The 12,500-nt window shown below is 41.4% G+C and overlaps 2 protein-coding genes across 3 annotated transcripts in view; one reads left to right on the top strand and one right to left on the bottom strand.

The window, feature by feature from the left end:
• Positions 1 to 6,898, bottom strand: part of selenop (selenoprotein P) — a 7,302-nt gene extending 404 nt beyond the window's left edge. The window contains exons 1-5 of one of the 2 annotated variants that reach the window (XM_062999533.1): positions 6,825 to 6,898; positions 5,414 to 5,657; positions 3,979 to 4,191; positions 3,693 to 3,810; positions 1 to 2,378 (exon numbers count right to left, since the gene is read on the bottom strand). The exon at positions 1 to 2,378 is cut by the window's left edge and continues 404 nt beyond it. In XM_062999533.1, coding sequence (XP_062855603.1) covers positions 1,758 to 2,378; positions 3,693 to 3,810; positions 3,979 to 4,191; positions 5,414 to 5,616 — 1,155 coding nt within the window. In that variant the 5' untranslated portion in view covers positions 5,617 to 5,657; positions 6,825 to 6,898 and the 3' untranslated portion in view covers positions 1 to 1,757. Of the gene's footprint in view, positions 2,379 to 3,692; positions 3,811 to 3,978; positions 4,192 to 5,413; positions 6,482 to 6,824 lie in introns of both variants that reach the window. The other variant, XM_062999532.1, reaches the window with a different exon arrangement.
• Positions 6,899 to 11,691: 4,793 nt separating this feature from the next.
• znf131 (zinc finger protein 131) overlaps positions 11,692 to 12,500 on the top strand; it is a 9,479-nt gene continuing 8,670 nt past the window's right edge. Inside the window, exon 1 of the mRNA XM_062999495.1 lies at positions 11,692 to 11,777. The gene's annotated coding sequence lies outside the window, so the exon portion shown is untranslated. The remainder of the gene's footprint in view (positions 11,778 to 12,500) is intronic.

Here is a 12,500-nt window from a genome sequence, read left to right as displayed (position 1 = left end):
TGCTAAGTTTATAATTAAATATAAACCACTTCAGATCCAGTACAGAGGATTTACAATCGTAATCGATTTTATTCGGTATAAACCATAAACTGCTTATTGTGATGTTGTTTTCATTCCTGCAGCTGTGCTAGCTCTTATTAGCACTGTATAGCATGGCTAACCTGTAAGATGGCTGCATTGTAGCCAGGTTGCTGTTCTGGCTTTACGTTAGCATGTAGCATTCACAGCTAGCTGTCCATTTCAGTTCAGCTTATTAGACTATTATAAGTGGATCAGGATTCTAGTTAAACCAGCAACAGCTTTTGCTAAGCTAACCAGCCATCAAAATGCATTTAAATTTACGGCATTTAGCACACATTTTTATTCAAAGTGACCTGAGGGTTAAGGGCCTTCCTCAGGGGCCCAATTTGGCATTTTGGTGATGGTGGAGCTTAAACCAGAGACCTCTTAGCAGCAGCTACTTTGGTTCTTCAACTTAGCAGGTTAATGAAACTTAAATATTGTTTATTTATTTACGCTAATGTATTAAGCAGTAAAAATCATTAACCATATAGCAAATTAGCCGTCAGCCTCGTTTGTTAGAGGATATCATGTGACAGACCCATTAAAACGTTTCTACAATATGTTTTACGCTACGTTTGGTATCCTGGGTGCCCCCTAGTGGCTGGTCCCATAAAATCTCGACTGTAGTACTTGATTTACGCTGTACGCAGGATCTGAGGAGGTTTATATCATTAAAGCTAACCTTAAGCACCTAATCTATCTATGGTAAAACAGTGTGCCATGTTGAGCAACACTCCTCCTCTTCTCTGATTGGCTGAGGATCAGACAGGCGCCACTACAGCGTAGTTTTTGCACCTGACGTCATTAAAGCTACTCAGAGTCTCGGCGGAGGAGGAACGGTGGCGACACGGACACACTCAACGTCTCAGGTACCGAACACGCTCAGGACGACGTCGGCATGGACCGTCACTGATGGGTTCGTGATGGTAACGTAATTACGATACGAACAATACTCGCAAGGGTCCAAACCGTGACGATCCGAGGTGTCGGTACTAGTTGGTGTTTAGTGCAGGTGAAACTCACAATACACTGGCAACTTCTTCTATTAGCTTAATTTGCAAATAATGACTTTGTCATACAAATATAACATTTATAAAACATTTTAACTTCTGGTTGCGCAAATATAAAAACTCACCACCAGAGGGCGCTGCCTGTTTTAATAAGCTGCCAATGTACACAAAAACACGGTGTAGTAGCCCGATTCGTTAATAACGACTATAAAAGACTGTTGGGTTTGGAATTTTTATAACCAATATAGCTAATTTGCAAACTAGTTAGCATTTTTTTAGTAGCTAACTAGATCATTTAGCTAAAATAGCTAAAATATAGCTTAAAAATCTACAAAATCAACAGGTTTTTCCCAATTTAAACAGTAACATAAAGTTCTAGTCTCTGATTGGTCAGCTATGGAAACTGACCACCAGAGGTCGCTGCCCTTTTAATAAATTGCCAATGTACACAAAAAACACGGTGTATTAGCCCGAGTCCTTAATAACGACTATGAAAAACTGTTGGGTTAACTAACTAGTTATTTAGCTAACTGAGGTTCTAGTCCTCAATCGGTCAGCTATAGAAACTGACCACCAGAGGGCGCTGTCGATCTTATTAGCCTCAAAAAGTTGCCAGTGTATCATTTGACGTTTTCCTGCTTAGACGTTCTGTCACTGTCATTGACTGCCCCCCTCCTGTCAGGATCAGACCGGCTGAGCCGCCTGTCAATCACCCGACCGGGCGGGGCGTCACTGTCAGGTCTCCCTGACGTTGTTGTCGTCCGCTGTCAGACCCTGTCAGAGACAGGAAGCTGCCAGCGGCTCGTCGCAGCGTCAGACCGGCCGCTCGTTGACCTGCTGGCCGATCAGACGCCGTCAGTGTCAGCATCAGCTGGTGGGGTCGGAGTGCGCCCCCTGCTGACACACGAACTCTGATTTGCAGTGAGCGACTCAAGGCCGTTGCATCACCTGCTGGTTCCCAGCGCCACCCAGGATGCGCTGCAGGTCGACCTGTCTGATACCCACCTGGCCCTGTCCCAAATCCATCTGCCCCAAATCTATCTGCCTGTTCGGGACCTGCCCCACGTCAAACTGCCCCCTGTGGCCACGCCTTTCCCCGTTATCAAACTGGCGACCGTCATGGCTGGGGTGATGGTGGTGGTGATGGTGGTGATGACCTCCATGGTGATGACCTCCATGGTGACCATGGTGATGACCCCTGTGATGACCATGGTGATGGTGGATGTCATCTTCTTCTCCTCTCGCCGGTTCCTCCTCTGTTCTCTCGGCTCTGGTCTGGTTGCACTCGGCTGGTTGAACCGAATTCTGTTGATTACAGAAGTACAGAAGGTTTGAGAACCTCATCAGCTCAAACACTGAGCTCAAATATTCACCTCTACTGGTCCTGATCATTCATAATGGAACTGAAGGAATCTGTGATGATTATAAGTGCTGGCTGGAGAGGTGTAAAATACACCACCACTGGACAGCAGGAGGAAACACATTTTCAGAAGTGATCGGAAGCGATGAGAAGTGATCAGAAATGATCAGATGCTATTAGATGTGATCAGAAGTGATGAGAAGTTATCATAAGTGATCAGTTTTATTAGATGTGATCAGAAATTATCAGAAGTGATCAGATGTGTTTAGAAGTGATAAGAAGTTATCAGAAGTGATCAGATGTTATTAGATGTGAACAGAACTAATCAGAAGTTATAAGAGGTGATCAGAAGTTATCAAATGTTATGTGTTCAGAATGTATCAGAAGTGATAGGATGTTATTAGATGTGATAAGAAGTGATTAGAAGTGATCAGGTATTATCAGAAGTAAACAGAAGTTATCTGAAATTGTCAGATGTTATTAGATGTAATCAGAAGTGATCAGACGTTATGTGTTCAGGATGTATCAGAAGTGATCACATGTTATTAGATGTGACCAGAAGTAATGAGAAGTTATCAGATGTGCTCAGAAGTTACGGTATGTGTTCAGGATGTATCAGATGTGATCAGACCTTATCAGAAGTGATCAGACCTTATCAGAAGTTATCAGATGTTTCAGAAGTGATCAGATGTTATCAGAAGTGATAGGATGTTATTAGGTATGATCAGAAGTGATCAGAAGTGATCATACATTATTAGAAGTGATCAGATGTTATCAGAAGTGGTCAGATGTTATGTGTTTAGAATGTATCAGAAGTGATGAGAAGTTATCAGAAGTGATCAGATGTTATTAGGTGTGATGAGAAGTGATGAGAAGTTATCAGACGTTATCAGAAGTGATCAGATGTTATTAGGTGTGATGAGAAGTGATGAGAAGTTATCAGACGTTATCAGAAGTGATCAGATGTTATTAGGTGTGATGAGAAGTGATGAGAAGTTATCAGACGTTATCAGAAGTGATCAGATGTTATTAGGTGTGATGAGAAGTGATGAGAAGTTATCAGACGTTATCAGAAGTGATCAGATGTTATTAGGTGTGATGAGAAGTGATGAGAAGTTATCAGAATGTATCAGAAGTGATCAGATGTTTTCAGAAGTGGTCAGATGTTATTAGGTGTGATGAGAAGTGATGAGAAGTGATGAGACGTTATCAGAAGTGATCAGATGTTCGGGATGGTGTATAGATCAGGTGTGGTTTACCTCCAGCTCACAGTCTCCACAGATGCGGCTGCAGTAGGTGTTCCTGATGGCCTTCTCCACGTACGGTTGGCTCAGGATGGTGTAAGGTAACGACAGATGTTTTGTTAGACGTCCACATCTGTAAGCAGAGCGTTAATTTATTTATTTAGAAATAATTCTGCCATAAATAAAGTGGACACCAGGTTCTGACTAAAGGAGACATCAGTGATTCAGTCGCTCTGTGATAATCACAGGAACACGTCCGGGCGTCTCTAACCGAGTGAGGACGGGTCATAACGAGACGAACCTGTCGTAGATCTGGATGTCGTCTTTCTCCACGCGAGCGATCTTCCAGACGTCCGGCTGATCCGGATCCTGTCCGTACAGCGTGATGTTTCCCGCCAGTTTCTTCTCCAGCAGCGGGTGAAGCTCTCGAGATCTCTTGTCCTGACTGTTCACCACCATGTACGTGATGTTCACCAGACCTTCGTCCTCCAGCTTCTGCCGCAGGTCCACCAGTCTGTAAAACAAACATATGAGATCGTGGAGCACGGCTGGGTACACGATCTGACCTTGGGTTTTTGGAAAACAGCTGGAAACAGGCCACATCTGATCGCACATGATTAAAATAAGTTAATCATTAAATACAGCCGGTGGGGTTGGATTGCGCCCCCTGCTGACACACAACAGCTGAAGGCTGTCGCATCACCAGATCTTTGTTGGGGTTTTCATCCTGCTTTCAAATCTTCTTTCATATTAATTCCATCCATATTAATAGCTCAGGAGTCTAATACACCCACCACCATGCTTTACAGATACAGTCTTATTGGGATGGAATGCTTCTGATCATCTTCCAAGTCTAAATAATCAAGGTCATCACATCAGCTGCTGGTTCCCTACATCATCTTTGATACGCTCTGGGTCTGCCTGCCCCATGTGGACCTGTCTCAAATCTATCAACCTGCCCCCTGTGGCCACGCCTTTCCCCCACATTTCCCCGCTATCATACTATCAGTAAAAAATATCAAAGAATTATCAAAAATTCAGGGAATTCTGATAAAATGCAACCAAGTGACCCAATAAATTCTAAATACGTACAAATATTTACACACCCCTGCAAAAAAACACATCCCACAGTACATGGACAGAGAAACTTCTGGTGATCACAATGTGGTCACAAATTTAGGATTTATTGGGTCACTTGGTTGTATTTTATCAGAAATCCCTGAATTTTTTATATTTGATAGCAGGGAAAGGTGGCGAAAAAGATTTTTAGATGTTATTAAGTGTTCCAGCAGGATGAAAACCCCAGCAAACAATCAACCAATCAGAACTGGCTTTGGAGTGAATAATAATAAGTCCTGAACTTAAATGTGTCATAAGTATGTGGACTGTACTTAACAACCAGTGCTAGAAAAACAACAAATGTAGTAGAACCAAATCTACCAATTAGAGTGATCAAACTTTCAGGACTTTTACCAGAAAATGTTAGTGGTGCTGTCAAATTTTTGACCCAGCACACCCTAAAAACATGCAGAAGGTGGATTGGCTTCTCTAAATTCACTCTACTGAATAAATGTGTGTCACTTTCTACCCAGGATGAATTTGGGGGTGTGTTTTAGATCGAACTTCTATGAGCGTGGGGCTTCGTTTGCACCCCTCTTAGCTACAATTAAAGACCAGCTTTTTCCAGACGTTCTCCAGATGTAATGTGAACCATCTACCTGATCTGAGTTACTTACTTGGCCGCCTGCGACAGACAGAAGAATCAGCTGGCCTCTAGAAACGCCACCACCGTCACCGTACCCAGACTGTCCTTCAGGGGCTCCACCTCACCGATCCTCCACCCATCCGGGGGTTTGCATCTCCACCCTTCCACCTCACTCTCAGACCTACCGCCCACCAGGAGGCTGAGCACCAGGACCGCGCCCAGTGGCCCCCACATCCTGGTTCTCCTGGACCTCCCTCCTCCTCCTCTGACAAAACCTGTGAACAAAGGTTCAGGGCTCATTCTAATCTGTTTTTCCTCGTCATTTATAAACCTTAATATTTAAATTACGTAGAATCCACAGAAAACAGTTCAAAACAGTTCAGACGGCAGGAAAATGTATTTATTTATTTATTAGGATTTTAACGTCATGTTTTACACTTTGGTTACACTCATGACAGGACAAGATTCATCAGTTCAAGTTTATAATATCAAACACAGTCATGGACAATTTTGTATCTCCAGTTCACCTCACTTGCACGTCTTTGTACTGTGGGGGGAAACCGGAGCTTCCGGAGGAAACCCACACAGACACGTGGAGAACATGCAAACTCCACACAAAAAGGACCCGTACCACGGGCCGCTCAGGTGGTGCAGCGGTAAAAACACACGCTGTTACACCATAGCTGGGATCTGGAATACATCGTATCGAGTCTCGGCTCTGCCTGCCGGCTGGGCTGAGTGGCCACATGAACAACGATTGGCCTGTTGTTCAGATATGGGTGGAATTAAGCCGGATAGGGACTCTCTCATAACTAATGCGATTACGACCTCTGCTGGCTGATTGATGGCTGATTGATGGGGATCGGCCACCGTGCCGCCCCGATGGAAGGAAAGTAACAAGTAACAAGACGCAGCACCGATTCGCAAATCCAAAATATTTAATATCAACTCATCAGCCTTTTGTTTTTGGTGTGTTTATGCTTCTTCTAAATTCGATGGCTGCAGCAGTCTCAGCAGATACTGTAGAGTCGAGATCACACGCACCAACTGATCCCCAAACGTTTTACATGGAAGTGGAGCAACCTGATTGTACGTGTCACTAGAAGAAATATCCAAAATATCAAATTTATGAGAATTATTTCTTTATTTTTATATTTAATCAAACGTTGACTATTTACAGAGTAAAACAGAACTGATTCTTGTGAGAAAATGTGAATAATTAGTCTAATTCTCTTTTTATTTAGGTAACAGCATTTCCAGTTTAGGTTTAGTCATTTTATTTAGGTGTTTTTTATATATAAATCATGTTACATTATGCATGCATTATGTGAATCTGATTATTAATGAGAATAAATCAATGTCAGGTCCATGAGAAATGAATTTATGCTCATTTATATTCCAAATAACCAACAATTTATCTCTGTTAAGCAAAATGTTCTTACTTGTTTTATCCTGGAGTCTTCAGACTTCAGTTCCTCTTGGCAGTTTCGGACAAATGTGACCCTCGCCCCCCCTGGGCTCCGTCCTATTTATACCTCACATGTTGTTGCAGCTTGTCAGTGGGACAAAGTTCCTCCGAGCTCGACCCACTTTAACTTTAATATCAGGCTGCAGCTACGTAAACAAGGCGGTGTTTGATTAACTGTGTCTACAAAACTCGACTTCACACTCATGGGCTCAGATGTTTCAGCTCCAGAGGTTGTTTACAGCTGTATACGTTCATTACACTTCCAACTGTGTTCAAACTTACCACAAAGCTCTGGATTGATATGCTTGATGTGGAGGTCCGCACAGAGCTCTAACCACAATGGATGAATTAGAACATTGATTGTGAGCCGGCCAGGACTTACAACATCAGTGCCTGACCTCACAAATGGTCTATGGACTCAATAGGTACAAATTCCCACAGCCAGACTCCAAAATTCAGCGGAAAGCCTTCCCAGAAGAGTGTTACAACTTATTATTAAAATTAATGGTTTTGGATTAATGGTTTGTCCACAAGCTCAAAATAAGGTGTCCACATACTTCTGGTCATATTTTGTATCCATTTCACAAGTTTAAAACTGAATAAGAAGCATGAACAGCATGTATCAACTATAAAATGTATGTTTTCATATGCGATGCAACTAACAGAGATCCATAAAGGCCGACCCTCTTCCCGGGAGCCTGAAGTGTCAGACCATCAGTTCCAAAAAACTGCAATGCAAATGCAAAACATGAACAACCAGCATCAGTGAAGTGGAACAGTGGTTGCAAGGGGAAACTCGGGACAGGACAGACCTGGAACATTCAACTCCATCAGCGCTGCTGTGTCTGATCCACTCATACCAGCACAACACACACTAACACACCACCACCATGTCAGTGTCACTGCAGTGCTGAGAATGATCCACCACCTAAATAATACCTGCTCTGTGGGGGTCCTGACCATTGAAGAACAGGTTGAAAGCAGGTTAAAAAGCATGCAGAGAAACAAGTGGAGCTGATAAAATGGACAGTGAGTGTAGAAACAAGGAGGTGGTTTTAATGTTATGGCTGATCAGTGTATATGTTTTTTGCACTGGGGCCCATGAGCTCCTAGTTACGCCACTGGACTCGACAGAAGTGTTCTGGACTGCTGCACTATGAGGACAAGTATCACGTTGAGTGGAGTGGTGTTTTTTTTATGTTTTTATGTTTTTCTCTCCGGTATGATGAAGTCTATCTGCACTTGGGACAGGAAGCTTGAAAAGTTTCAGCTCAGCAGTAAAAGTGCTGATTTTGCAGCAGAAGGTGCAGCAGAGCAGAAAAACATCCAGAATACAATAACAGCTTATCATCAGTCAGCAGTTTAACCTTTAACCTTTATAAACTGTCAATAACAAACAGCACTGAATAACGCGGCATTAAAAGGTTATCGGAATAAAATCAACAGTCTGATAGAAATATGAATCTTTACATCAAGCCACATTTGCTTCATGTTAAAGTTTTTAAAGATTTTAATATTTTACTTTTCAAAAACTTGAATTTAAGAGGATTTGAAGCCACTTCTAAGCACCTTCAGGTCCTGAGATCCTCTGGACAGAAGAACTTCAGCTGCCGTTTGGTTCTGTGTTTATATCTCATGTTTCTTATCATGTTCCAACTCGCCTCTGTTCTGTTCTGTTCTGTTCTGTTCTGTTCTGTTCTGATCTGTTCTGTTCTGTTCTGTTCTATTGTGTTCTGTTCTGTTCTGTTCTGTTCTGTTCTATTGTGTTCTGTTCTGTTCTGTTCTGATCTGATCTGTTCTGTTCTGTCGTGTTTGCAGTTAGACTTTGGGAACACTAACTGAATCTGCACCATAAGTATTAGGACACTGAACCTTCCTTACTCAGGAAAAAGTATGTGGACACCCTCCTAATTATATGTAATATATTATTCATATTATCATGGATATATTTTATTATATTCATAATATATTCAAGTAATTCAAGTTTTTACCACATTTCTCTCATACTGCTTTAACAAGGTAACAAGGTAATTTCCCCAAGGGCACCAATAAAGTCTTATCATACTGTATCTTATCTCTTATCTTATTGGGTTCAGATGTTTCAGCCACACCCATTGCTAACAGGTTTAAAAAATCAATGTTACGCTTCCAACTTTATGGCAGTAACAGTTTGGGGAAGACCCTTACCTGTTACAGCATGACTGTAACCTTGTCTACATACTAGTGATAGTGAATCCATACAGACATGATTAGGTTTGACTAGTTTGATGTGGAGGAACTTCAGTGACCTGCACAGAACCCTGAACTCACTGTGATCCCCGCTGAACACTTCTGGGATGAATCGGAATGCCGTTCGCAAGCCAAACCTTTTCATTCAGCATCGGAGTCTGACCTCACAAATGCTCTTTTGTCTGAATGGTAATAAATGTACACAAACAGAAAAAACAACTATTCTTGTGGGAAATGTCCAGAACTCACTACTGACTTTATCACAGACTGGACTGAATAATGAAGAACTCCAATGCTTGTTTATTCTTTCGCTAATCATAACTTTTAGTTTAAATTGATCTGTGTTAATCCTAATCATTTGAAGTATTCTTCAGGCCACCTGAGGAGGATGGAGGTCCCTGCTGAGTCTGATTCCTCTCAAGGTTTCTTCTAGTAACTTTTTTCTTGCCACTGTCGCCCTCAGCTGCTCAACAGTTGTTTGTGGTCTGTCGGTCCTGGATTCTGTAAAGCTGCTTTGAGACAATGTGTATCATACAAAGCGCTATACAAATAAATGTGACTTGACTTGAAACAGTTCCACAAAAAGTAAAGGCTGTTATTGGTGTAAAGAGGGGAGGTGGAGGGAGGGACTCCATATTAACGCCTGTGGTCTGTTTACCCATGAACCAGTGAAAAAGGGTGATTACTGAAATGTAAACGGTGAAGTTTAGATGGTACATTGAGCTCCACAATGAAAATGAAGTTCATGACTGATTCATCATTTCCCAGAACTGAGAAACATTGACCTGGAGCAGAACGTTAACTCATATTCATTGAGGTAATAAATACAGGAGATGATAGATCTCACACATACACAGGTTACAGATTACACACGTTCTTATATAACACAAGTTTGTGGACACCCAACGTTTCCTACATCATGTACATTAATACAGAACTGGTGTTGCTTTGCCGCTACACCAGCCTCCACTCTTCTGGAAGGTTTTCCACCAGATTTTGGAACTTTACTTTACTTTCATTCAGCCACAAAAGCAACAGTGTAGTGAGGCTTGTGTTGGGTAATATGGTAAAGTCAGGAAGAAAACCCAACCTCTCACCTTTCGCTATAAGGAAAATTTGTTCAGAAGCCCAGCTCTGCCATGAATTAGAACCTTTTGGAACACGTCACACCATCCACAGTTGAGTGAGCTTTGTGATTATGAAGTTGAGTTTGTTTAACTTGCTGGGTCAAAAATATATATACAATCAATTCAATTATGAATCTGATTGTGCAGTTCGTTACTGATTATAATCGACTACAGCATTGATCAGTGGAAGGAAACCCAACCTGTCAAAAAAACAAACCAATTAACTATAGCCATGTCATATAATTCCAAGTTCACACTACACAACTTTCCGAGTCGTCAGGTCGCTGTACAGTTCACACTACACGACTGATGGGTGATAGGGGGTTTCACACTACACCATCTATCACCAACTGGAATAGCAGACGAGTTTCTCTGGTCTCCCAAACTACGTTCTGTCACGAAAACAAACACGAGAAGTAACGAAAAGTTTAATGATTGCACGTCCAAAAATGCACGTCAACAATAAGTGAGCGATCAGAGTTTGTGCGCTGATGTGCAGCATAAAATCAAAGAGGAAAAATAAATGAATCTGAGTGGATTTGGCTACGTGAGCAGCATGGATTGTTCTATAGTGAGTTGGAGGTTAATAAATAATTTTTTGCAATGCAACGTTTGTGTTATGTTCTGTAGAGAACAATAAGGCCAGAAATACTGTAAAACTCACACTGGATCTTGCGTTCTCACTGGCTATTCGACATAGCACTCATTGCCAGCTGGGCGACTCATATGCAGATATTTTACATGCTAGATATTTTTGAGTCGTTGAACAGTTTACACATAGCGATCGAGAGCCGAGTTTCGATCGCCGAGCGAACGCAGAGTTGCTCCCGAGCCGGCAGATCTAGCGCCGACCAGTCGGCGAGGGAAAATCAGGGCGGTGTGAACTAGGCATAAACCCTTGCTCCAAATTCAGCTTCCAAATGCTTGACATAAGATTGTTGCTCATCATATAGAAAGAGAAGTTAATGGCAGAATTGTTTGGAGAAGTAACTGTAATGCATTTTAAGGCAACAACATTGTACCATCTGTAAAGCGTGGTGGTGGAAGTATCTTGCTTTGGTGCGTTGCATAACATGAATAGAATTATGAAGACAGTGTCAGTGGTTCTAATTTACGACATTCAGTGAAAGTTTTGGATTATATTCGACTATAAATATGTTTGTTTAACAGTTTAATCAAATAAATAAAATAAAACATTGAAAACATTAACACAAACAGAAGAATATCAATAAGAAAAGAAGAAAACAAACAAATAAAAACACAGAAAAATAAAACAAGATGAAGGGGGAATAAGTAACCGATTATGAAGCAAAAACCTCAAGATAAATTAAATAAAAATAAAAATAAAACACTTTATGATTCTGAGGTAAAATGGCTTTCGCGCGCCCTCTGTCTCGCGCCTGCTGAGGTCTGAGCGCAGAGGATTATGGGAGCTGTAGTTCTGGCTGAACCGCTCCGCCCCTTTTTCCTCTCAAACGGTGGATGGTGAGGAGCAGCCCGATTTCCGCATTGAGCTCCACACCGTTATTAAATAACTCGGTTCCGCTTCATTATCACACCGGATCGAGCAGGTAGGTCCGATTAATCGGGTCGGATTCTGTTTTACACGCGATGAAAAGAATCCCGATTCGCTTGTTTTAATGCGCGGTTTGATGACGTAACAGTAGTGAGTCCGATAACAAATGGCGCATTTGGTCCCACTTTTCTACAGGCCGTGTTTAAAAGTTCACATTTATCGCTTTTATACCTCATAAAGTCTTCATTTCTAAAGTATTTTATCATTAATAAACTTTAATGCGTTGTAGTAGCACAGTTAAAGTGTTTGAAATGTCATATACGGTGTATAATTTGTGTATGAAGTGTTTGTACACACAGCATTCCGTGTTAGCGATGGCTGTGTCCAAATCACACCCTGTTCCCTACACAAGTGCACTACAGCGCTGCTGATACTCTTCACCTAATCTAGTGCACTCCGTATTTACTTTATGTGTATTTGGACCTTGCCCCTGCAATACCACACAATATTCAGTTTGTCTGTTTTTAATTTGTTTACTCAGATTAAACATGTTAAAACATTATATTATTTTATAAAAATTTTTTATAAAACTGTGCATTTGGCACATTAAAAGAAATTATAAGCATTTAATCACCCAAATTTCAAACATTTTTAGATAAATAAAATATCCCCACCTGATAATCATGAGCTTTAATTTCATGAAGCATTTTATATTATCAGCTTAATTAATTTGTTGGTGGTTAGTGTCAGAAATTTTAAGTTGGTCTCACTTTGTGAT

The sequence above is a fragment of the Trichomycterus rosablanca genome, chromosome 7 (genome assembly GCF_030014385.1).
Source record: "Trichomycterus rosablanca isolate fTriRos1 chromosome 7, fTriRos1.hap1, whole genome shotgun sequence".
NCBI classification, from domain to species: Eukaryota; Metazoa; Chordata; class Actinopteri; order Siluriformes; family Trichomycteridae; genus Trichomycterus; species Trichomycterus rosablanca.
The sequence above is the reverse complement of the archived record's forward strand: the minus strand, read 5'-3'. Positions and strand labels throughout refer to the sequence as shown.